This window comes from Cervus canadensis, chromosome 2 (genome assembly GCF_019320065.1).
Source record: "Cervus canadensis isolate Bull #8, Minnesota chromosome 2, ASM1932006v1, whole genome shotgun sequence".
In the NCBI taxonomy this organism is placed as follows: Eukaryota; Metazoa; Chordata; class Mammalia; order Artiodactyla; family Cervidae; genus Cervus; species Cervus canadensis.
Genome location: NC_057387.1, coordinates 76,493,045 through 76,519,788, shown reverse-complemented (window position 1 = coordinate 76,519,788; position 26,744 = coordinate 76,493,045). Strand labels below are relative to the sequence as shown.

At 39.9% G+C, this 26,744-nt stretch overlaps 1 protein-coding gene across 1 annotated transcript in view; it reads left to right on the top strand.

Moving 5' to 3' along the window:
- Positions 1–26,744, top strand: part of CACHD1 (cache domain containing 1) — a 231,833-nt gene that overhangs the window by 180,892 nt on the left and 24,197 nt on the right. The window contains exons 9-16 of the mRNA XM_043461068.1: positions 1,831–2,064; positions 7,949–8,098; positions 8,724–8,847; positions 9,649–9,766; positions 15,519–15,687; positions 22,441–22,583; positions 23,287–23,468; positions 24,361–24,471. Coding sequence (XP_043317003.1) covers positions 1,831–2,064; positions 7,949–8,098; positions 8,724–8,847; positions 9,649–9,766; positions 15,519–15,687; positions 22,441–22,583; positions 23,287–23,468; positions 24,361–24,471 — 1,231 coding nt within the window. The remainder of the gene's footprint in view (positions 1–1,830; positions 2,065–7,948; positions 8,099–8,723; positions 8,848–9,648; positions 9,767–15,518; positions 15,688–22,440; positions 22,584–23,286; positions 23,469–24,360; positions 24,472–26,744) is intronic.

Here is a 26,744-nt window from a genome sequence, read left to right as displayed (position 1 = left end):
TGACAACTCAAAGGTTATTAACCAGCTCTAATCTGGGTGAACAAGTTGAAGTTTGCAAGGATATCTGGAGGCTAGGACACTGCAGACTGTAGGAAGTCTGGTGTAGAAGTCTGAGAGCTTGTTGTCCCTCTGTGGCTGCTCTCTCTGTGAATTCTCAGTGAAGCATCTGGAGTGAGCCTGCCCTTGGTTGGGTTGCCCTTGGTGAGTAAGCCAGCAGTTGGGAAAGGGAACACAAATCAGAAGAGTGGAATGAACTGGAACTTTCAGGTCTCTTAACATCTCTCACTTCACCTCTCCAGTTACAGCACTTCACTTTTGGGCCACATTTAACCTGGAAGCATAGAAGAAAGGGGATTCTGGGAAATGTAGTTTCCAGCACGACCACACTGTTGATAGAATAATCCAGTCTGCCACCCTACTTACTCTGCTGTCGCCCCTGCACAGTGCTTCGTAGTGGAGTGACCTAAAATAACCCGATCTTGATGTCTTGTGCTGTGCTCTTTGTCTAGTAGATATTCCTGTTTGTTACTTTTCTTGTACATTTTGAAAGAGCCATGCAGTTCATGGCAAAGAAAGGAAATGTTTCTATTGCCTCAAATTGTCTCCTTTTATCATTCACTCCTGTAAGCTTCTCAAGGGTGTAAGATCAGGGATCAATCACATCTTTTGTGTTGTCTTTTACTCTGAAGTATACCACTCACCTCCCATCTCGATTCTGTGTCAAGCAAAGGCAACAATAGTCTGATTCTGATTCTCCTTTAGCATTGTCTGCGTGGAGCAAAATCCAAATTATTTATATACAGTGTGTTAAGAAAGAAATTATATCCATTAGATCCTGCCATGATTTTAGAAATGGACTTCCAAAGCTAGAAGTATATATATATATTTCCTATTAAAAAATGATAAAGTCACTGAAGGTAGGTGAACCATGAACTCTTAGATTTTTTAATGACTAAACAGTTCAAGAACATGAGGCAAAAATCTTTTTAAAACTCATTGGTAGAATTTCAGTAGTGACTGAAATAACTTGAATTTGTTTACAATGATACCCATATGGGATCAGTTACTAATCCTTTTGACTGTGTTCCAACAATAGCAAACGAAAACATTAAAAAAGGTTTATTAAATTTATTTTTGTGCTATAGATTACAGATGTTGTAGAACAATACATCCCAGTATGCCTGAATCTTTTACAAAGATTTTAAAACTCTCTAAACATAAAAAATATATATTAAATAAATCAAATCCAGTATTATCCCTATAATATAAAGCATGAAAACATTTGTAATTAAAGTGAGTTTAAAGAAATGGGGTTTGGAGACATCACTAAATACAATCCATAATTCTTTCATTTAGTTGCATGAGACTTTGGCAAGTGTTTAATAGGCAAAGAGGTAAGAAATGAAATGGTAAACCTCAATCCTTTAAAACTCTTACAACTTCATCTACTAATTTAAATTAAATGCAGGCTTGTTAATCATTACTTTTGCTTTCAAATATTAAATGCAGAAAACTAATTTACGTTTTATAATTAAACTTTCAAGGAAGAAATCCTTGCTGAATGGGGCTTCTCTATTTAGTCATGTGTTTTTCATCATTGCCTTTTGAAGAATTCCTTTGGCCTCTTTACCATTTGAGGAAAGATCATGCCTTCAGCTTTGTTCCTCTGCAGGAACTGGTATCTGTGTCCTGAGTCGAGATTGTCTCTGCAGAGATCCCTTTGGCCCTGCAAGACCTCATTGAGACCCTTATTAGATCTAAATGACAAGGTTACCCTGTGGATATATACCACTTTGTTTTACATTGTCTTCCCTTGGCTTTCTATTTCAGATGGGGTGACTGGCTTGAAAGAGCTGGCTTTTCTGAGAGATCTGGCTGAACAGAACTCAGGGAAGTATGGCGTGCTGGACCGGATAGCCTTGCCTGTGATTAAGGGCAGCATGATGGTGCTGAACCAGCTGAGTAACCTGGAGACCACAGTTGGCAGGTTCTATACCAACCTTCCCAACCGGATGATTGATGAAGCTGTCTTTAGCCTCCCCTTCTCTGATGAGATGGGAGATGGTGAGTTGGGAGAAAACTTCCTACTGAAGGAAAGTGAAAAGAAGTGGACATGAGTCAAACAGTAACTTTTAAATGTTGTTCAGTATTTGCCATGTGAGCTTTAGGGGGAGTGGGCATCCCTTTCTCTGGTCAAAGGATTGTGTAGCCTCCCTACCACTGGCCCAGTGAGTACTATGTTCTAGAGCAGAAATCCACAGCCTCATTTCTTCCTCATTGCTCTAGCCTCAGTCAACATAATGGGTCTTGGGATGGGAGGTGGGAAGGAGGTACAAGAGGAAGGGAACTTATGTACACTTACAGCTGATTCATGCTGATGTATGGCAGAAACCAGTATAACATTGTAAAGAGATTATCCTCCAATTAAACAATTAAAAAAAAACATAATGGGTACATCTAGAAGCTTTGTGAGGATTCCCCCAAATCTAAAAGTGAATTTGGTACTAAAGAGTGACTGCGTAGCAAGTGGTAAATAAGACAGAAGTGCTTGGGATTCAGCATCAAAGACAAGGCAACACAGTGTAGTCAAACAGATACAGGCTTGACGTGGATAGGATTTCAAATCCTACTCTACCACTTGTTATTTGTGGTAATGTATTTAATCTTGTTAACTCACATTTGGTTATCTGCAAAAACACATCTTTCACGTAATAACTCTTTGGGTTATTAAGTTTATAAGATTTATTAGTGTCCAAAATACCTTTCAGTAATAAACTGGTCTAGATTTATTATTTTGTTTTTGTTATTACTACTATTATTGTCATTAATATCCTGATGTCACAAGTTACCCATAATATGATGTCAGGTAAAGTGTTTAATCTTCATATGATGACATTTTTAGTCTTTAAAGTAGTAAAAATAACATTTCCATCAAATTAATTGTGAAGATTAAATGCACTAGTATATTTAAAGCATCTGGTGGAAAGCCAGGCCAACAGTATGTGCTCAGTAAAAATACAATTTTTTCTTTTCCTCCTCAATTTCTTGCTTATCCTTTTCCCCTATGTCCTTCCCTCTCGTCTTCTCTTGATAAGGAAGTTTAAGAGGCAGCTAATTACTAGGCAAACAGCATCACCATATGAGATCTTGTTTTTAAGTTCCATTTCCTAGAAATGTTCACAATATTCAGAGAAAACTCACATATAAAAAGTAATAAATCTTATAGAGGCTATGATTTATAGAAGTTAGGTAGACATGTTATTTCTATAGGGAAGAAGCATGGTAGCTACTGCCACACCTCAATTTCTTTTTCCTTCCTAGTTCGGGCAGGGCCAACAGATGTATATAGAATGTATATACATGTATATAGAGAATGTATATAGAAACTCATGCCTTTACATAAGGTTATTTCCTTTAATACGGAAATGTCAGGTCTTAAATGCAAATGACAATTCATGCATTTTACCGATGTGGCTGAGTGCCAGTCAAGTATTTTGTCAGGCGAGGATGGATAAGACACATATCTCACCCTCAAGAAGTATTTTAATCAGATAAGAGAAAAATAGATCAATGGAACATGACAATTCTGTGTGAAAGGAATTGAGACAGGTGTAGAAACTGAGTCCTGATCAAGCAGAGTGGATTATGTAGTCAAGTTCAGTTACCATTAGCGGTATCACGTAGAGTGGGACCCTTCCTAAAATTTTCCACCCAGAAGCTACCATGCTTTAAATTAAATTATATGCAAAGCTGATGCTTTCCAAAGTTTATTCCTTAGGGCCTGTTTTATTACTCCCATGCAATAGGTTTCAATCACTATTTACTGATTTGCTGCATTTTCTTACTAGAGTATATCATATTCATCTTTGCATTTTCAGTCCCTGAAATTACTGGAAAACACTTCCTCTGACTCCATGACAAGGGGACCCTGAGTCTAAAGAAACTCATGTTTAGATGGCTCTAATTCAAAATCTTCACAGATTCAAGTATCAGTTACTAGACATTTCTTTTAAAATGCAAGTCTGTGTACTTTAAAGTAGGGAGGGTGTATGGGGGTTTCATTAAGTGTAGCAAGAGCTTAGCATACTTTATTTGCCACAATGGGATAAAGAGTCTTCTGTCCAAATTGATAATTGAAAAGTAAGACTGCCTTTCTTTTATAAAGCTTGTTCTCAGTACGTCCAGAGGAGAACAGAAATTTGAAGTGAGCATGTGGTCCCCGAGTATTTCTGTTGCACTTTGCTGCTCTGTGAAAAAGACTTTTCTTTGACTAGAGCCCAGGGGAATGTGACATACAGACTGTGAACTCTGTCTTCTGGCCCTCATAGCAATGCTCCCATCACTTATAACCCCTTTGCCCAGGGATACCTGAGCAAAAATCTCCAAAATGCATATTTAAAAGCTTCTTAGATAACTATTATTTTAAAATGTTTTAAAACCAATAGATAGCATTCTGAAAATTGACTACTTAAAGAATGCTTTTGAATTTATAATAAATACCCATTGCATAGCTCTTCTTTTTTCTTGTCTTCAGTTGAGTTCAGTTCAGTCACTCAGTCGTGTCTGACTATTTGCGACCCCATGAATCGCAACACACCAGGCCTCCCTGTCCATCACCAACTCCTGGAGTTTACTCAAACTCATGTGCATCGTGTCGGTGATGCCATCCAGCCATCTCATCCTCTGTCGTCCCCTTCTCCTCCTGCCCCCAATCCCTCCCAGCATCAGGGTCTTTTCCAGTGAGTCAGCTCTTTGCATTAGGTGGCCAAAGTGTTGGAGTTTCAGCTTCAGCATCAGTCCTTCCAATGAACACCCAGGACTGATCTCCTTTAGGATGGACTGGTTGGATCTCCTTGCAGTCCAAGGGACTCTCAAGAGTCTTCTCCAACACCACAGTTCAAAAGCATCAATTTTTTGGCGCTCAGCTTTCATCACAGTCCACCTCTCACATCCATACATGACCACTGGAAAAACCATAGCCTTGACCAGACGGACCTTTGTTGGCAATGTAATGTCTCTGCTTTTTAATATGCTATCTAGGTTGGTCATAACTTTCCTTCCAAGGAGTAAGAGTCTTTTAATTTCATGGCTGCAATCACCATCTGCAGTGATTTCGGAGCCCAAAAAACTAAAGTCAGCCACTGTTTCCACTGTCTCCCCATCTATTTCCCATGAAGTGATGGAATTAGATGCCATGATCTTAGTTTTCTAAATGTTGAGCTTTAAGCCAACTTTTTCACTCTCCTCTTTCACTTTCATCAAGAGACTTTTTAGTTCCTCTTCACTTTCTGCCATAAGGGTGGTGTCATCTGCATATCTGAGGTTATTGATATTTTTCCCAGCAATCTTGCTTCCAGCTTGTTCTTCTTCCAGCCCAGCATTTCTCATGACGTACTCTGCATATAAGTTAAATAAACAGGGTGACAATATACAGCCTTGACATACTCCTTTTCCTATTTGGAACCAGTCTGTTGTTCCATGTCCAGCTCTAACTGTTGCTTCTTGACCTGCATACAGGTTTCTCAAGAGGCAGGTCAGGTGGTCTGGTATTCCCATCTCTTTCGGAATTTTCCACAGTTTATTGTGATCGACACAGTCTAAGGCTTTGGCATAGTCAATAAAGCAGAAATAGATGTTTTTCTGGAACTCTCTTGCTTTTCGATGATCCAGCGGATGTTGGCAATTTGATCTCTGGTTCCTTTGCCTTTTCTAAAACCAGTTTGAACATCTGGAAGTTCAGAGTTCACGTATTGCTGAATCCTGGCTTGGAGAATTTTGAGCATTACTTTACTAGCGTGTGAGATGAGTGAAATTGTGCAGTACTTTGAGCATTCCTTGGGATTGCCTTTCTTAGGGATTGGAATGAAAACTGACCTTTTCCAGTCCTGTGGCTGAGTTTTCCAAATTGCTGGCATATTGAGTGTAGCACTTTCACAGCATCATCTTTCAGGATTTGAAATAGCTCAACTGGAATTCCATCACATCCACTGGCTTTGTTCATAGTGATGCTTTCTAAGGCCCACCTGACTTACTGAGTTATAATTAGTGTACAACAGAGCATTAGTTTTAGGTGTATAACATGATGATTTGATATTTGTATATATTGCAAAATACTGCAATAAGCTTACTGTATACAAACCACCTCATGTAGTTATAATTTATTTCTTGTGTTAAGAACTTTTAAGATCTACCCAAAACAACTTTTAAATGTTCAGTACTAATAGCTAGAACTATAGCCCCTATGCTGTACATTATATACCCAGAACTTACTTGTCTTACAACAGGGCATAACTTTTCACGGTTTTTCAGTGTTGTATCCACTTCTTCCTTCCAAGTGGTACATTTAATTGGCCTTTGCAGGCACAACAACTCAATAATATTTTGAGTGGACATCAGAAACTATTCTCTCTGTAGAAGTCTTCAAGTTGATTTTAATTCCTTTCCTAGGTTTTGATAAAAGAATGGCTTTCTGCCATGCTGGTAGGCATGAACATGTCATCAAGTGCTGTAATACATAAGAGCAAGATGGAGAGAAACTATCTGTCTTTTTGTTCTCAATTTTATTTAGAACCATGTTGTTGCTGTTCAGTCGCTAAGTTGTGTCCGACTCTTTGCAACCTCATTAGAACCATAGGATTGTAGAATTGTCAGGGTCCTAGAGATCACTTTGTCTCAGCTCCCCATACAATGCACAAGGAGACGCATTCAGAGAGGTGGCACGTCTTAGCCAACTCAGTAGTAGAAGTGAGAAGACAGCCCAGCTGTTCTGTTGCTCCGGGCAGTGCATTGACCACTGTTCATGCCTTCTACTTCTGTAGGTCTTCCTCCCCTTGGCTTTTCTCTTTCCCTATTTATCCTATTTTATGGCCTGTGAGCTAAGAATGGCTTTTATGTTTTTAAAGGTTTCTTAGAAAAAAAAGAAACAAAAAATATGCACCAGAGGTTAAATAGCTCACAAAGCCTAAAATATCTACTATCTGACCATTTATGTAAACGTTTGCAAGCTCTTGGCCCAAGTGACTAGAAATACATTCCCTTAGAATTTTAATGTCTCCTTTAGCTGCTCAGAGTTCTAAGTGGCCACATCATAAGATTCTGTACCTTTTTATGTTTTATTTTTCTCATTATCTTTCTGGTTTTTTATAGGATTCATTAATAAAGTAGAATACCTTATAAGCTTTCCTTTATCCATAATCTCTTTCACTTAACATCCCCTAGAAATGAGTAAGGTGAGCTTCCTTGGTGGCTCAGCAGTCAAAAATCCACCTGTCATGCAGGAGACATGGGAGACGGGTTCAATCCCTGGGTTGGGAGGGTCCCCTGGAGAAAGAAATGGCAATCCACTCCAGTATTCTTGCCCGGAAGCTTCCATGGACAGAGGAGACTGGCGGTCTACAGTTCATGGGGTCACAATAGAGTCCCACGTGACTACACGACTGAGCCCAGCACAGCACAGAAATTGGTAAGGTAATGACTGCTGTGTCCTTTAAATGGACTTGAAGATCAAGGCTCAATGTCTAGTATCATATGTATGATACAGAAAGGGCACAGCTGGGCTAGAGCCCAGAATGTTAGATTTTTTTGTCCAGTGGTCTTGCAAAGTCAGTTAAATCATCCCCACTTTGGAAGTAGAATGATATATATATTTCTGATGTTTTGTGTGGATCTGGAGTGTCGTATCCTTTTTGGTGAAAAAATAGTGGAAAAGGTACAAATTACCTCCATTTAAGTTAAGTAAGATGTCTGAATTCCTAAAGACCCTGTTTTCCTCACACTCATAACTGTGCTGTCCGCAAAGCAGTGCTTGGTTGCCACGTCACACAGGAAACTTCTCCAGAGCAAATAAGATGCTGCGTGCGGCCTTCCCAGCGCCTGGAGCGCAGCACCAGCCTTTGTTCAATGCTTTCTCTGACATATTTTGATTTTTTGCTTTGTTTTTAACCCATAGGTTTGATAATGACTGTAAGTAAACCCTGTTATTTTGGAAACCTCCTCCTGGGAATTGTAGGTGTGGATGTGAACCTGGCTTACATCCTTGAAGACGTGACGTATTACCAAGACTCCTTGGCGTCCTATACTTTCCTCATAGATGACAAAGGTAATCTACTAAAACTTACATAGGAAAGAACATTTTCTTTAACATCCTGAAGAAAAGTCATCTGTAGATATTCTGATACTAACAAAGTAGGAAAATGATGGTATTTGTAGAAAAAGGGGGACTAGGACTACTTATTTGTTGTAGAACACCGTAATGATGGCAGAATGAATCTAAAGATTGCGCATTTGTTTCTATCTTGTGTTGAAGGGTAGGTAATAGTTACTTGTAGCCATCAGGAAATTAGACTTGAGGATTGAATGAAACATACAAGTGATCCTTTGGATCTTTTTTTGGTCTATATTGTTTTCTTAATATTTACTGACATTAAGGTTTATGTGATAGATTTTATAAAATGAAAACCAAATGGTCAGTACCTCCCAAATATTCGTGATTAGGGAGATGTTCAATAAGACATCTTGCTACACTTCCAAAGTTTTATGCAAGAAAACATAAAACAAGTTCAGGTTTTATTGGACTGCTGAGTTACAGACTGAGAAGCTGAGTGTTGAGCAGCCCTCCCAGAATATCCCACATTTCAAACCTATGATGAGCACTTTTATTAGAATCAGTTCTTCCTTCAACGTGTTTCCCATAGTGTGTGTGTGTTTTTTTTTTCTTATTTCAGGGTATACCCTTATGCATCCATCTCTTACCAGGCCATATTTACTCTCAGAACCCCCACTTCACACCGACATCATTCATTATGAAAATATCCCCAAATTTGAGTTGGTTCGGCAAAATATCCTAAGGTAAGGAAAAGGTGAGGGTCATAATATCTTGTTTTTTTCTCAGAGAATAGGATCCATGGAGGTCAAATATGAGTGTTTATAATAGGAAATAAAGCAAGTATATAAATTATTTTAATGTTATCAAGAGTATGGTTTTTGATATAAGAATAGTAGCCAAAATTTTGTTTACTTTGTAAAGTAGGTAAGATCTCTTAAAACTATTATTTGGGGGAAATGTCTTATAAATCAAATTCTTATGTTCACATTGCCTTTAGTTGTAAAATCAGATATATCTCATCTCATTTTTAAAGATACTCCAGTTATACCAAGTTGGAAATTGTTGGCAGACTAAGAGGTTAAGTTGAGGACCAGCTCTAGAGCATGCCAAAAAATAGCTTGGCAAAGCACTGTCCATTCCAAGTTGACAGCACAATCATATACAACATTTTCTCTTGAAATAAGGAACAGATTGGATTTTTTCCAACCGTGATACATTATTTTGGCAGATGGTAACCTATAGAGAAATGGGTCTTTGTGCTCATTGGTTGTAAATTAATGACTGAGTGATTTGAGACAAGTTAGTCTCTGGAAAGAATTAGAATCAGGGGGTCAGGGATAGAGAGGAAGGAATGTTTTCAGTGCAGAGCTGACATAATGCTTTTACAAAATTGAAAATCTCACATTATCTCTTTCAAAAGTGATGAGCTTCATTGCTTTTCAAAATCAGGAGGTGGTCAGTGACTCACAGCATCTTCCCTGCCTTTAATTAAGTGCTTCATTTTATGTTTTGCCTGAAGTATTTCATTCTGTTTGCCAATGCAGCCTCCCTCTGGGCAGCCAGATTATCGCAGTCCCTGTGAACTCATCTCTGTCCTGGCACATAAATAAGCTGAGAGAAACTGGAAAGGAGGCCTACAATGTTAGCTATGCCTGGAAGATGGTGAGTGCAAGGAAGCCTCCTTTGCCTCAAGGAGGTGCAGGATGCAACATTCCTCCTCATGCAGAAATTCTAGGGAACTTCAGTTTGGTAATGTTACTAATCTGTTTTAAAGTGATTGGAAAAAGAAGAGATTCCATAGAAATGGAATTTTTTTTCCTTTTTTGTTTATAAAACCAGTAATTACTCATGATGAATAAATCAAACCATATTTAAAAAAAATAGATAGTGCACTCTGCCCTTTCCCCTCCCGAGTTTGACCTCCCATTTCCCAGAAGTAACCACTTTGATCAATTTCAGGAAACTTAGCTTGACCTCCCATTTCCCAGAAGTAACCACTTTGATCAATTTCAGGAAACTTACTATTCACACACAGGCATGTATCTCTGTGTGTGAAAACACATTCAGTGGCTCTGTACTTCATTACATAGATCGACCAACTTTCTTCTGAGTCGCACTAATACACATTTAGATTGTATCCAATTGGAGCAAGGAGATCAAGCCAGTCAATCCTAAAGGAAATCAACCCTGAATACTCATTGGAAGGAATAATGCTGAAGGTCCAATACTTTGGCCACTTGATGCAAAGAGCCAACTCATTGGAAAAGACCCTGATGCTGGGAAAGATTGAAGGCAAAAGGAGAAGGGAGCAGCAGAGGATGAGATGGCTAAATAGCATCACTGACTCAATGGACATGAGTTTGAACAAACTCTGGGAGATTGTGAAGGACAGGGAAACCTGGTGTGATACAGTGCATGGGGTCGCAAAGAGTTGGACACGACTGAGCAACTGAACAACAACAGTTTGTTTTTATCATTTTCAACATAGATTGTGGAAGCTGGGCATTGAAAAGGAGCTACACAAGCATGAATGTCCTAGACTGATGCCAAGGAAAAGAAAGATTTAGATTAGAATGTGTACTGCTCCCATGTGCCACAAGCAGATTGCTAGCCATACCTGTGATACCCCCTGCAGGTTTCTTTCACTAGCCTCATTCAGACTCTTGAGCTTCAGGGGACTTCCCTTGTGGTATAGTGGTTAAAAATCCACCTTGCAATGCAGGGAACACGGATTGAATTCGTGGTTGGGAAACTAAGTTCCCACATGCCTCAGGGCTGCTAAGCCCCATATGTCACAACTAGAGAAAAGCCCACTTGCCACAAGGAAGATCCTGCATGCTGCAGGGTTAATTTTTCACATCAGAAAGAGTGAGCCAGACACCAGAATTCTGAATTGAAAAATGCTTTTATATTTAAAATTGGAGATTGCTTATCTTACAGTATATCCTATTTGAAATAAATAAATATTTTTTAAAAAAGAGCACTGAGCCTCAAAGAATCATAGAGAAATAGAATCTGACACACACCACCCATCTTAATTAATGTTTTTGCCCTTTACTCCCTCTCCCAAGCATAGCATAACAGTGCTATTATGGGGCCCTAAATACTCTCATTCAAAGAGCTTCATTGGAGAAGGCCCTGATGCTGGGAGGGATTGAGGGCAGGAGGAGAAGGGGGCTACAGAGGATGAGATGGTTGGATGGCATCACCAACTCGATGGACATGGGTTTGAGTAAACTCCGGGAGTTAGTGATGGACAGGGAGGCCTGGTGTGCTGCGATTCATGGGGTTGCAAAGAGTCGAACACGACTGAGCGACTGAACTGAACTGAAATACTCTAATTGACCAAAAGAAGAGTAGACTTTGATTTTTTTTTTTTTTTTGGTCATTCAGTATTAATCATTAAACTTAAAATACAATCATACTCAAGATTCCCTTGGAAGGCCATTTCTGATGTTTTTAATATATGTTGTTGATCCTAAATGGATCTGTTTATTCATCCCTTTAAGTATTGCTATTGAAGATTGACTGTGAACTAATAAGGACAAAGACAAATGATACTCCCTGCCCTCACAGAGCTTCCAGCTTAGCAGTCGATGCACAGTCAACTCTGTGCAGTATCTACATAGGAATGATAGGAGTCAGGAGACGCCAACGTGCCTCTAGACATGACTCTCTTGTGATCTTCTTATTTGCTTTTTAAAGAATCATAAGGCAACAGCAATTTCTAAAATGGAAATGAAACTAAACAAAATAATAAGACCATTTGAGAAGCTTATGTTTATCAGCCTAATTCTACTGATATTTTGCTGATAATACAGATCTGAAAAAAGTCAATATCTGTTTCAAAACTCTGAGACAGCTCATTTTCAGGAATTTTTTTCTTTTTAGAATGATTATACCATCTGCCCTTTATAAACATACAATTTTTAAATAAGGACTAATTGCTTAATTTTTCACATCAGAAACAGTGAGATAGACACCCGAATTCTGAATTGAAAAATACTTTTGTATTTAAAATTGAAGATTGCTTATCTTACACTATATCCTAATGGAAAGCAACTCAGGTACATCCTGGTAAAAAAAATCTGTATTAATATTTGTTGGCTTTAATAGAACTGCCATATGACCCAGCAATCCCACTGCTGGGCATACACACTGAGGAAACCAGATCTGAAAGAGACACGTGCACTCCAATGTTCATCGCAGCACTGTTTATAATAGCCAGGACATGGAAGCAACCTAGATGCCCATCAGCAGATGAATGGATAAGGAAGCTGTGGTACATATACACCATGGAATATTACTCAGCCGTTAAAAAGAATTCATTTGAATCAGTCCTAATGAGATGGATGAAACTGGAGCCCCTTATACAGAGTGAAGTAAGCCAGAAAGATAAAGAACATTACAGCATACTAACATATATATATGGAATTTAGAAAGATGGTAACGATAACCCTATATGCAAAACAGAAAAAGAGACACAGAAATACAGAACAGACTTTTGAACTCTGTGGGAGAATGTGAGGGTGGGATATTTCAAAAGAACAGCATGTATACTATCTATGGTGAAACAGATCACCAGCCCAGGTGGGATGCATGAGACAAGTGCTCGGGCCTGGTGCACTGGGAAGACCCAGAGGAATCGGGTGGAGAGGGAGGTGGGAGGGGGGATCGGGATGGGGAATACGTGTAAATCTATGGCTGATTCATATCAATGTATGACAAAACCCACTGCAATGTTGTGAAGTAATTAGCCTCCAACTAATAAAAGAAAAAAAAGAAAAAAAAAAAGAAAATGGATAACCAACAAAGACCTATTGTATTAAAAAAATATATATATTTGTTGGCTTTAAAAGAGATAGAAGGAAATAGAGGCATTTTAAGACCTTCTTTGTATAGTAAATAAACCTGGTATTAACATTTGGGAAGTATAATCTTTATAAAGACTGTCTTTCTTCCGTGATACTGGCACATTTCGGCCAGTCTACTTAGCCAAATGAATATAATCATGTAATCACTTCAGGTAGAAGTGTTAACTTTTTCAGAGTTCTGAAATTGTCAGTTCCGTTCAGTCGCTCAGTCGTGTCCAACTCTTTATGACCCCATGGACTGCAGCACGCCAGGCTTCCCTGTCTATCACCAACTCCCGGAGCTTGCTCAAACTCATGTCCATTGAGTCAGTGATGCCATCCAACTATGTCATCCTCTGTCGTCTGCTTCTCCTCCTGCCTTCAATCTTTCCCAGCATCAGGGTCTTTTCCATTGAGTCAGTTCTCGCATCAGGTAGTCAAAGTATCAGAGCTTCAGCTTCAGCATCAGTCCTTCCAATGAATATTCAGTGTTGATTTCCTTTAGAATTGACTGGTTTGATCTCCCTGCTGTCCAAGGGATTCTGAAGAGTCTTCTCCAACATCAGTTGTCAAGAACATCACTGTTAAGTGAACATTATTTAAAGTGGTAATAAATAATGAGATTGAAGTTAAAAGGCTTGCCTGATTACCCAGGAAGAAGAACAAGAATTTTTAAGCTTTCTTTAGCTACATCAGCAGGAGGGGGGGAGTAAATACTCTTGTCCTCCGGAATGAAATGGATTTTTCAACTAAATTTAATTTAAATAGATTTAGTTGATGTTGATAATAATTGGTTAAACTGCTTAGCATCCATAGATATGGCAGATATTGATGGATTATTTCACTGAGTCAATTTAAATGTAACATGAGAGATTATGTTAGCAGCATTAAGAGATTACTACTTTGTCACTATGCAATGCAAGTCTGTCTGAGTATTGAGGAGGCTACATGCTGTGACAGAAGGAAATACTGACTAATATCAGAAGGTATGGCAACATTCCAGTGTTGTACGGGCATGGTTCACTTCAAAACATGAATCCCATGGATAATCAGTGGAAAAAACCACTCCCCACTCATGGAGGCCTCTTCTAGATATGTTATACATAGTTCCTTAATGCAAGCAACTACTTTTTCAGCTAAGAACACAATAGCAAGGAGGCCTATTTTGAAATCTGTTTTCCTTTCCAGCTAGAAATTATGAAGTGTTGATTTTAGATGCTTAGGGTACTTCTTTTTTTTTTTTTTTTTTTTTCTTTTCTCATATAATTGACCCTTGAAGAGAAAGGTAGAATTTTTATCTTACAGAATTGACTTTCTTTCTCTTACAGAATTCTTATAAGAGAATAAGAATTCTCTTATAGAACTTCCTGCAGCACAGGAAGCAAACTCAAAAGATGCTGAAACAGGAAGAGGGCAAATAGTAAATGTCACTTCAGAATACTCTGTCACTTTCTAACTTGTTGGGTTGAGGAAGAGGATTAAATTTGCTAATGTAATTGAATATCCTTGGCAGCAGTACTTGAAAGCAATTCCAGGAAGATGCAAATTCCCCTGTGTTTAAAAAGATTCTGCAGCCATCCTCAGAAACCACATATTACTCTTGACTCTAATCTGCCTAGTTAAAAAATTTCTCCCTGATTGTTAAATTATCTTTTGAGTTGCTTTGATTCTGACCATCTTTTAGTTCTGACTTAGCTGGTTATCATTCTTTTCATTTATTTACAAACCACCTTTAAAATATATTCTGTTTAGATCTTAGTATAATGAACTTAGAGAAGATTGACTTATTTTTAAGTCAAGAAGCTAAAACTACATAGCTTGACTTGGCTTTTGATTCATATAAACATTTTTCCCACCAAATTTTATTCAAGCATCCATTTCTAGGGGCAAAATGAATCTGAAAGTACTCCTGTCTCTATATAGGAGCTTAAATTAGGCCAAGTTACAACACTCTTGCCTTTCCTGGTCTGAAAGGACAAGTCAGGCCAGCTTTGCTCGGAAGCGATAGGGTTTGCACTTTTCATGAGTCTGAGATCCTAGTCACCTCTAACCGAGAGAGAAGAAAGTGTTCATTGGGAATAGAATGAGTAAACCAGATTCTGTACAGGCTGTGTTATATGGATTCATAATTGGCATTTAAAATAGTCAATTCTCGGAACACTCATTGCAAAACCAACTGTATATTTTACAACGCGTTTCCAACCCAAACAGAAATAAGTGTTGTATTCTTATGCCATGTTCCAGCTTGTATCCATTAGCTTAAATAAGCAAAAGAGGACTAGGGTTACCGTTTTAGAGAGACTATTTTCTAATCCCTTCATCAGCTCCATGATTTTCTGTTACATGAATTAATTTACCTTGATCAGAAAGAAAAATAAAAATAGAAAGATTAATTTTTTGCCAGAGCCATTTTCTGTTACGCCATCTTCCTGTCTTTCCTTCACTCATCATGTATTTTTCTGTGTGGGTTAGAAGCAGAGATAGCAGAAAGTAATGTTGACCAACTTACTATCTACAGGAACCTTCATTTCTGTATTAACATTTCTTTGTCAATTTTCCAGGTCCAAGATACTTCCTTCATTCTCTGTATTGTGGTGATACAACCAGAAATACCTGTCAAACAACTGAAGAACCTCAATACTGTTCCCAGCAGCAAGCTGCTATACCACCGCTTGGATCTCCTGGGCCAGCCTAGTGCTTGCCTCCACTTCAAACAGCTGGCCACTCTAGGTAAAAACCCTGTGCTTTTCCATTTCCTTTGTGGTCCTCCTCATAGCAGCTCACCATGAGCATCAGTTTGAATTCAGATGCCCAACACCTTCCCAGGTGGCTCCATGGTAAAAGAATCCATCTGCCAATTCAGGAGATGCAGTTTCGATCCCTGGGTCAGGAGTATCCCCTGGAGGAGGAATTGGCAACCCACTCCAGTATTTTTTCTGGAAAAATTCCATGGACAGAGGATCCTGGTGTACTACAGTCCATGGGATCTCCAAGAGTTAGACGTGACTGAGCATACTGAATACCTTCAGTGCCAGTGTGGGGAAACAAATGGAAAAACCCCTTGAGGCCTTGCCTTGTTTCTGGTTCTCCATCAGTCACTGAGATGAGGATTTGTGGGCTGGTGGCTTATTCAGGATGAACTCTCAGAAGAAACAAGAGAGGAAGTGAAGTTAACAGGAGAAGGAAGAAAGAAGAAAGCAAGCCAGAGTTTGACCCTAGTCCTCAGGGAGGCTTTGGAGTGTAAATTACATTGCAGAGCTTGCCCAGACTCAGGAAAGGGAGCTGGACTTTCGTATTCCTTAGTCACTTTCAGGTTTCTGCTAATGCAGGACAAAGAGGTTTTAGCAGCCCAAAGAATGTCCATCAAACAGAGTGGTAGATATGGCCCACTAGAGACAGGCACACAGATAATGAAGATGCAGGGGTACAGCATAGGTGGAAAAATGGTAAAGAGTCCAAGGATAGCACTCCTACATATCTACATAGTGTATCTGTACCTATCACAGATCCCTGTCTTCAAAAGCGCTTAGGAGATAGGCAAATAATTCAAAGAAACTAAAAGGGAATTTGCATTTGTTCTGTGCCCAGTATTTTACAGCCATCATCTGAGTTGGCCTATTACAGATGAGGACTTTTGGGCTTAGCAAAATATTGGGTTGGCCAAAAAGTTCGTCTGGGTATTTCCCTATCATCCTGTGGGAAAAGCTGAACAAACTTTTTGGCCCACCCAATCACAACTTTCCCATGGTAACACAGAAAGAAGCGAGGCTCAGATGTGGTTCATGCTTCTCCCATGCCTGATATCCCCCTTTTATTGCATGCTGCCGTGTGCCAGATGCACACTAGGCATCTGTGGTGTATGTTATATGTCACAGTATACTCACAATACTATCAAACAGATATTTTCTTTTTCACCTTTGAAAATACTTAGAAGTCATCATCCATTCTCCAGTTTCAAAATGAGAGCACTTGTGTTCAGGTTTCTTTTCTACATTCCATCCTGCAGAGTTTCTGCCTTGATATGAGATCAATAGAGGAGGCCAGCCTAAGTAGTTTTATCTATGACACACTCCATCAGTGTGGAAAACTTAGATGGCCAGAGATGTCAACTTGGATTTTACATTTCCTTGTTTGTTGTAATTTAGGTTTGAGGGGCTGGGGTTTGCCCTCTGTTTCTATACAAAAGAGTGAGTGAGTGAAAGTCACTCAGTTGTGTCCAACTCTTTGTGACCCCATGGACTATACAGTCCATGGAATTCTCCAGGCCAGAATACTGGAGTGGATAGCCTTTCCTTTCTCCAGGGGGTCTTCCCAACCCAGGGGTCGAACCAGGTTTTCACGCCTTGCAGGCAGATTCTTTACCAGCTGAGCTACCAGGGAAGCCCCATACAAAAGAGTATGTCCTTTAATTCAGGTTTTTAAGAACTACTTAGAGAAAAGCTAAGATATGCATAATTCCCTTAGTCACTATGGGAAACACTACTACACTACTGCTGGTGAAAGTGAGGTAGTAAAAAAAACTGTTTTCATTTATTATTTATTTAATTAATCTTTTAAAAAAATTTTTATTGAAGTATGGTTGATTTCTAAGACCAGTCTTTTTAAATTTGGTACAGCAAAGTGCAGCAGCTTTTCTTAATGGAAAAAAAAAAAGCTCAAGCCTAGATTTTTTGTTTCCTTCAGATAATCCCTCATAGCTATACCATCGAGTATGGTAGCTAGTAGCCACACGTGACTATTGAGCACTTAAAATGTGGCTAAACCAAGTTGAGATTTATTGTAAGTATAAAATACATATTAATTTTTTGTATTGATTACATGTTAAAGTGGTAATATTTGGATATATTGGAGTCTATAAAATACACTAGTAAAATTAACCTATTTGGTTTTCCTTTTCTTCATGTGGCTACTGGAAATTTTTATATCACAGTGGGGGATTACGTTGTATTTCAGTTAGATCGTCCTGCTCAGTTGGACATTTTCACTCCCAGAAAATGCAGAGTTTTATCAATGCCCTACATTACTTAGGACTAGTGAGCTGGTCTGGGGCACACGGATAAACGTTATGCCAGTGTCCAACTTCCACTGGGTACTCTTTCCACTGTACAGTCCAACTTCATTTTGGCTGTAGAACTCCCCCAGGGCAGTATGTGAAGAGATCACTGAGGATAGTTTAGTATCAGTTGGTAATGAAAGTGAAGCAGGATAATGCAAATTTTTTTAAAAGAAATGGAAAATAAGGGAAACAATGGCAAATAAGTGGTTTTTACCTAATTCCATTGATGATGGGGATTTAGAGGCAAGGTATTAATTTAGATCGGAGCTCCCTTCCAGAGGTCTGAAGGATGGGGCAGTGTCTTTCTTGGTACACAAAGAGGGACAGAGGAATTTTGGAAGAGTATATCATCCTGTGCAGTTGCGTACACAGGTATGTAAGTACCATGTGTCTTAGGTATGTAAGAGCTATGTGTCTACCTTCTAGACATAAGACTTTGGGCCCTGTTTCTTGGTTTTTCCTCTCCTTCTATCCACATCACTACAAGGAAGGTCCCCTCCCCGAGTTGTCTCTCCTCCCCTTCTGGTCCAACTCTTACTCCTGAGATGTCTTTTATATCATTGTGTTGTTCTAATATTGTTGTTTTCCTTTTTTTTTTTTTCTTTATTCTTATCTCTGCAATTGGGTCCTAAGTTCTTTGAGTTTCGGAACAGTCGTCTCTCTCTGGCACACCTTGCACTGAAGGCCCCCAAGCATATACACATGAACTCATTGCTAGGCAACCAAACCTTTTTTCAGCCACTGGCTTTCTTTTCCTTGATATGGATATAATAATTACTCCCAAGCTATACCTTGATGATATGAGAGTTAATACTGGAAGCATTGTGTTGTGGTAAAGGAAGACTAAGTAGTTTTGACCCATCCTGCTCAGTTCAACCAAAAATCCTGGATGGAACCTTTTTTATGTTTTTTTTTTCTTTCTTTTATTTATTTATTTATTTTTTCAGTGGGTTTTGTCATACATTGACATGAATCAGCCATAGATTTACACGTATTCCCCATCCCGATCCCCCCTCCCACCTCCCTCTCCACCCGATTCCTCTGGGTCTTCCCAGTGCACCAGGCCCGAGCACTTGTCTCATGCATCCCACCTGGGCTGGTGATCTGTTTCACCATAGATAATATACATGCTGTTCTTTTGAAACTTCCCACCCTCACCTTCTCCCACAGAGTTCAAAAGTCTGTTCTGTATTTCTGTGTCTCTTTTTCTGTTTTGCATATAGGGTTATCGTTATCACCTTTCTAAATTCCATATATATGTGCTAGTATGCTGTAATGTTCTTTATCTTTCTGGCTTACTTCACTCTGTATAATGGGCTCCAGTTTCATCCATCTCATTAGGACTGGTTCAAATGAATTCTTTTTAATGGCTGAGTAATATTCCATGGTGTATATGTACCACAGCTTCCTTATCCATTCATCTGCTGATGGGCATCTAGGTTGCTTCCATGTCCTGGCTATTATAAACAGTGCTGCGATGAACATTGGGGTGCACGTGTCCTTTTTTAAATTTTTTGAAAATTATCAGAGAACTCACCTAATTGGTAATGGACCAAAGTCCAGGAGCTTATAAGAACCCAAAGAAGAAAGCTATCATCTAAAACTGGTCATTTTTATCAACCCAGAAGAGGGACTTCCCTGGCAGTCCAGTGATTAAGGCTCTCTGCTTCCAATGCAAGGTGCTCCTGTTCAATCCCTGGTCAAGGAACTAAGATCTTAAATGCTGCGTGGTGCAGCCAAAATGCAATAATAATAATAATAATAATAATAATCAATCCAGAAAATTGTGCTTTAGGTAGCTTCTTCGGGCTAGGGAGAGGGACAAAAATCAAATCCAAGGTTCTCAAAAGGTGGAGACTTACAAGTGAGACTGCTCCCTTCTGCCCTCTGCTTCCCCCCACACACATACCTGCTTTTAGCAGAGGTCACAGAGGACTATATATTTAGGGTAAGAATGAATTGGAACTAAGTCAGCCCTTGTTGTGAGATTCTTGTCTTCTGAGTCGTCTAAGGAATCTCAAGCATTAGCTCATCATGGACTAGTTGAATACCGTAGTCTGCCAGTGTAGCACTTGGGTGGTTATCCTGTCTCATTGTTGGAAGACTTTCCACCTCCCCATTCTGCCTCATTTTGGGATGTGGCACAGCAGTCCTTTGTGGAGGATAATATTCCCATCCTGTTGAGACTCAACATTTACTACAAAATTGTTTGTAAGACCAGCATCAAGTGACAGAAAACCAGGCCACAAGGAAATGAGACACCATGAGTGAGAACTAACAAAGGAATAGAAAAGGACCCACAGATTTAAATGAGATAAGACATGTGATACTGCTTTCTAATACTTTTAAAAATATACAATTGAAGAGTAAAATTTCAAAGACAAAGATGTAGTGTTTTTATTTCATAATGTAATTCATTGCGAGGATTTCTGTCATAACAGTACTGGGTTTTTCCTGGTAAGTAAGACCAACATGAGAAATGCTGGGCTGGAAGAAGCGCAAGGGGGAATCAAGATTGCCAGGAGAAATATCAATAACCTCAGATATGCAGATGACACCACCCTTACAGCAGAAAGCGAAGAAGAACTAAAGAGCCTCTTGATGAAAGTGAAAGAGGAGAGTGAAAAAGTTGGCTTAAAGCTCAACATTCAGAAAACTAAGATCATGGCATCTGGTCCCATCACTTCATGGGAAATAGATGGGGAAACAGTGGAAACAGTGTCAGACTTTATTTTTTTGGGCTCCAAAATCACTGCAGATGGTGATTGCAGCCATGAAATTAAAAGCCCGCTTACTCCTTGGAAGGAAAGTTATGACCAACCTGGATAGCATGTTAAAAAGCAGAGACATTACTTTGCCAACAAAGGTCCATCTGGTCAAGGCTATGGTTTTTCCAGTGGTCATGTATGGATGTGAGAGTTGGACTAGAAAGAAAGCTGAGTGCTGAAGAATTGATGCTTTTGAACTGTGGTGTGGGAGAAGACTCTTGAGAGTCCCTTGGACTGCAGGGAGATCCAACCAGTCCATCCTAAAGGAGATCAGTCCTGGGTGTTCATTGGAAGGACTGATGCTGAAGCTGAAACTCCAATACTTTGGCCACCTCATGCGAAGCGTTGACTCATTGGAAAAGACCTTGATGCTGGGAGGGACTGGGGGTAGGAGGAGAAGGGGACAACAGAGGATGAGATGACTGGATGGCATCACTGACTCGATGGACATGAGTTTGAGTAAACTCCGGGAGTTGGTGATGGACAGGGAGGCCTGGCGTACTGCGATTCATGGGGTCGCAAAGAGTCGGACACGACTGAGTGACTGAACTGAACTGGACTGAATACCAACAATTAATTACTCCATTTTCATAGATTTTATTTATGCTATGTTTAGTTGTTCCCATCTGTGAGAATAATTTTTTTTAGTAGGATCTTGCATCGACTCCACTTTTATTCCATTTTTTCTTATTCCTCGATAATCATACTAATATGAACAGTAAGAGTCAAAACTTACAGAGACACGTAACTTGTTCAAGGACTGTTCTAGATGCTTTACATTTATTAAATCATTTTCTTTGTGTATATCAACTTATTTAATTTTCACCCTAACTCTGTAGGATCGGCACTGCTATTTCCCCCACTTTGCATATGATAGAAACATCACATATATTCTAACCTGTCCAACGGTCACACAGGCTTCCCAGGAAGTACAGTGGTAAAGAATCCACCTTCCACTGCAGGAGATGTAAGAGACATGGGTTCAATCCCTGCATCAGAAAGATCCCCTGGAGTAGGAAATTGCAACCCACTCCAGTATTCTTGCCTGGAGAATTCCATGGACAGAGGAGCCTGGCAGGCTATATAGTCCATGGGATTGCAAAGAGTTGGACATGACTGAGTGACTGAGCCTGCCACACAACATCACACAACCAGGAAATGGTGGAGCCCAGGTCCAACCAGTCTGACCTTATGTCATGTGCTACCTCCTTGGTCCAAATAAGTGTAAGATGTTATATGTGGATCTAAGGTATGTTGGGGCTTACCTCATGGCTCAGCTGCTAAAGAATTCACCTGCAATGCGGGAGACCTGGGTTCAGTCCCTGGGTTGGGAAGATCCCCTGGAGAAGGGAAAGGCTACCCTCTCCAGTATTCTGGCCTGGAGAATTCCATGGACTGTATAGTCCATGGAGTTGCAGAGAGTCAGTATGTTGAATAGTTACATTCTCAACCCTTGTGTCTCTTCATGTTTATCCAGGACTGTAAGCTCCCTGTAGGGAGAGAACGTGACCTTTGTCCTGCGCAGCTCCCTCCAGCCTTCCTTAGGAGTGCCTCTAAGCCCCTGCAGCTGACAGACGGGCAGAGCCTTAGCCAGGCTTTTGTCTGAGCCTGAGGTTCAGGCCCAGGTTCTCAGGCCTGCTTTGTTTGCGTCTCTTTCAGAAAGCCCAACCGTCATGCTGTCTGCTGGCAGCTTTTCCTCCCCGTACGAGCACCTCAGCCAGCCAGAGACAAAGCGCATGGTGGAGCACTACACAGCCTATCTCAGCGACAACACCCGCCTCATTGCCAACCCGGGGCTCAAAGTGAGTGCTGTCCTGGGGCCCGCATTTCTGCTACGCCCTTCCACAAGCCCAGGAGGGGATGCTGCAGTGAACCTTTGAAGTGGGAAGCCGGCCTCTGGATCTGTGCCTCTCAGCTGGAGAGCCAGAAAGACAGAGTGTGAGGCCCAGGGGAGGCTGGCCGGCGAGGACCCTTCTGATGGATTAAGAAGCCCTGTGGGCCAGATGCAGAATATCTTTCAGGTTTTAGATGCAGTAGAGGCTTCCTAGGTAGGCGGGGTAGGAGTTAAAGACCAGAGAAACTTTCCTAGCCCCATTTTTCCCAGGGGGATGAAGTAAAGTGCCCCTACTGTCTGCTGAGATAAATATGATGAAGTTTAAGGAGCAGAGATTTAGGGGATGTGTGTGTGTGTGTGTGTGTGTGAGCGCACACACGTGCCTGTGTATGTATTTAGTTATTTAATGCTGCACTATAGGTTCTTTCCTCATAAATGCAAGAAAGCCTAGCTAGGATGAACAACTGAGTAAGTCACACATCCACTGGCTGTATTTCAGGAAGCTTTTGTTTTCACCAAGTTTGGCTGTATCCATCTGCTGTGGAAAGATTTTTAAGAAGTAATTGGGCTTGGCTTCCCTGCAAGAGAGCTTTGGGAAGCTCTGCCAGCAGGCCATTCTCTTTTCATGTGAGTCTTAAAGGATCCCCGCTATGTCTTCCTTTGTTTCCCAGTTCTCTGTCAGAAATGAAGTAATGGCTACCAGCCACGTCACAGATGAATGGATGACACAAATGGAAATGAGTAGCCTGAACACTTACATTGTCCGCCGTTACATAGCAACACCCAATGGCGTCCTCAGAATTTATCCTGGCTCCCTCATGGACAAAGCATTTGATCCCACTAGGAGACAATGGTGAGTTTTAGAGGCTTCCACTATCAAAGGTTCTCCCCCAATCCTGGAGAGACATGATAAGTACACACAATAAAGCAACTTCTGGCAGTCATATTTAAAGAAGATACTTTTCATGGCAGTGAAAATATGTTTTTGAATTGTTTTTTAAATGTGGTGTGAACAGCAGCTTTGTGGGCTTCCTCTGTCTACAATGCTTTTATCTCTTTATTGAGCTGTTGAGACCGAAATGCTTTATACTTGGCCATTTCAGTTCCTAGTGGTTTGATTCCCACCTTATATGCAGTGTGTCCACAATGGATATACTTAATGTCACTGCATATGATCATGGCATCAAATTATAGCTCATCTATGACCTATGAAACATGACATAAAAACTAAAAAATACTTTTTCACTTCAAGGATTTATTTTTTCTCTGATTTTCAAAAGCAAAAGCTGGTCAGGTAGTATAGCAAGAGGCAACCTGGGCACAAAGACAGGGTTTCTCTTCTCGTGCTGCTTAGTAGCCGAGTTACTCATGAGTTAGCTCATCTTTTTTACTGCCTGTTCTCCCACCCTTCCCAACCCACGGCACATTTTTATGTGCCCCAGTTCTGTTTGTTCCTACCTGATTTATTAATCTTTGGTTTTGCCTCTAAAACATCTATATTTTTTAAAGCTTATGAAAGCTCACATATATACTTTGTTCAGTATCTTTTCAAAAGAGAATTTCATATTTTTATTGACCTCTTGCTGTTGCTGCTATAATCATATATAAAGAGTGGGAAGCCTTTTGAACTTAAATGTAACGTAAGCACAGTTTACAATATTTTTTTAGGTTGCAAGCTCACTTTTCTTTGAAATGTGCAAAGTTGTTCGTACACTAAAGTAAGGGCTTTTTTTGGTCTCCATCAGGTATCTCCATGCAGTAGCTAATCCAGGTTTGATTTCCTTGACTGGCCCTTACTTAGATGTTGGAGGAGCTGGCTATGTAGTGACTATCAGTCATACAATTCATTCATCCAGGTAATATTTCTTTATTTTTAATTTTCTCTTTAATTGGAGGATAATTCCTTCACTAATGTTGTATTGGTTCCTGTTGTGCAACAATGTGAATCGGCTATGTATATACTTTTTCCCCTCCCTCTGGAGCCTCCCTCCCATCTCACGTCTCAAAGTCATCACAGAGCCCTGGGCTGAGCTCCCTGGGTTACAAAATAGCTTCCCGCTAGCTATCTATTTTACACATAGTAGTGTGTATATGTCAATGGGGCTCTCTCAATTCATCCACCCTCTCCTTCCCCCGCCAGGTAATAGTTCAATTAATATTTACTCATTTCTTGAAAACATTAAGGATATTTTGAAAATCTGAATAGAATAGTAGATAGCAAGGAGTAGTAGCAAAAGTATGACATTTGATATGGGCAAGCTGGGATTTGAATATCTTCTCTGTGTTATCTTGGATTTCCTAAACTTCCTGATGTCTGTAAAATGGGGATAATACTTACCTTACAAGGTTATCATGTGATTGAGTCAATAAAAAGCACTTAACCCTGTTAGTGGCCATGAGGGTGATTATGAAGAAGAAAAACAGAGATGTTAAATTCAGTAAAGCAGTTCCTGGAAATGCCAGTCTTAAACCAATCAAAAAAATAGCATCAAGCACTTGACAGTTATTGTTATCAGAGAGTGTTTTCCCAAGCAAAGAGTACTGCTAGTGAAGGAAAAAATGTATCAAGACAAAATTCTTACCTCTTGTATTTGGGTTTCTTTAGAATTATATATGGCAACCCACTCCAGTACTCTTGCCTGGGAAATCCCATGGACGGAGGAAGGAGCCTGGTAGGCTACAGTCCTTGGGGTCGCAAAGCATCGGACACAACTGAGTGACTTCACTTTCACTTTTCACTCTCATGCATTGGAGACAGAAATGGCAACCCACTCCAGTGTTCTTGCCTGGAGAATCCCAGGGATGGGGGAGCCTGACAGGCTGCTGTCTGTGGGGTTGCACAGAGTCAGACACGACTGAAGTGACTTAGCAGCAGCAGCAGAATTATATAGGAATTTGTTGTTGTTATGATGGTTTTGTTGCTGTTCTTACTTCGTCTTTGCACTTTCTTGAGAAATGAACGGCATGTTGAAAACTGATTTTTCCAAGAAGGCTATAAAATGTCAGTATCACTGTAAATATATTTAGGGTGCTTTACATTTCAGGTTTTTGAGGTTTCAGTATTTAAACTACAAATGTCAGTGAAATGTTGGATAGGGAGGAAAGTCAAACACACTGTTTTAATCCCTTCATTGTACAAATCATAATCTTTTCCTTAGCAACCAATAGAGATTATATCTTGACTGGTATCTGTAATGATGCCTTAAAATTTATGGGAGACAGATTTTCTTGCTAACTTTATGCTTTTCACTGGTGCTCATTATATATCAAATGATTGACATCAGTAGAATTCTAATGCTAGTTCATTGGGAACAAGAATTGGGAAGCAGTGCTATGTGGAATTTCAATAGCATGACCTGCGTCTCCATGGTAAGCAGGGCACTGTTGCCAGCCAGATATTGATTTCTTTTCGGGGCATGGTATCTATTTGGCTTCATCACATATGAACAAGCAAACATTCTTTTAGAACAAATCTTTTCAATGTTTTTAGTAACAGACCATCTATAAGGCATATACCTACTATTGTCTGAATGGCAAGACTTATCTTTTCTCTCATATATTCTAGTCAATTGAGAAAAAGTAAACAGAGGTGTTTTCTTTGAGAAAACAGCAGTCACCTTGATATTTGATGACAAGGACGTGGGCTGGAATCAGGCTCTTAAAGGTGATGCTTGGAGCAGGAAGAGGATGCCTACCTGTGTGTGTCTTACTTATTCCTTGATCTGGCTTCTCCCACCAGCCACTCATTATCAAGAACCATTAACTTTTCCTCCTACACAGTATTGTTTTGCTGTAGGGGAGGCAGGGGGATCCCAGAGGTGCAGATATTTATGCTCGTGTACTTGTTTTTGTCAGAGTCTGAGTGGGTGGAAGAATTTCTCATTTATTTATAAATATTTATCATGTCATCCCAAATGAAGCATGATAGAAATAGGATGGACTTTCAAGTTAGAAAATATCTTAGGTTCAGTTCCCTTATTTAGTTATTGTTTATGACTCAGACAGTAAAAGAATCTGCCTGCAATGCAGGAAACCCGGGTTTGATCCCAGAGTCAGGAAAATCCACTGGAAAAGGGAATGGCTACCCACTCCAGTATTCTTGCCTGGAGAACTCCATGGATAGAGGAGC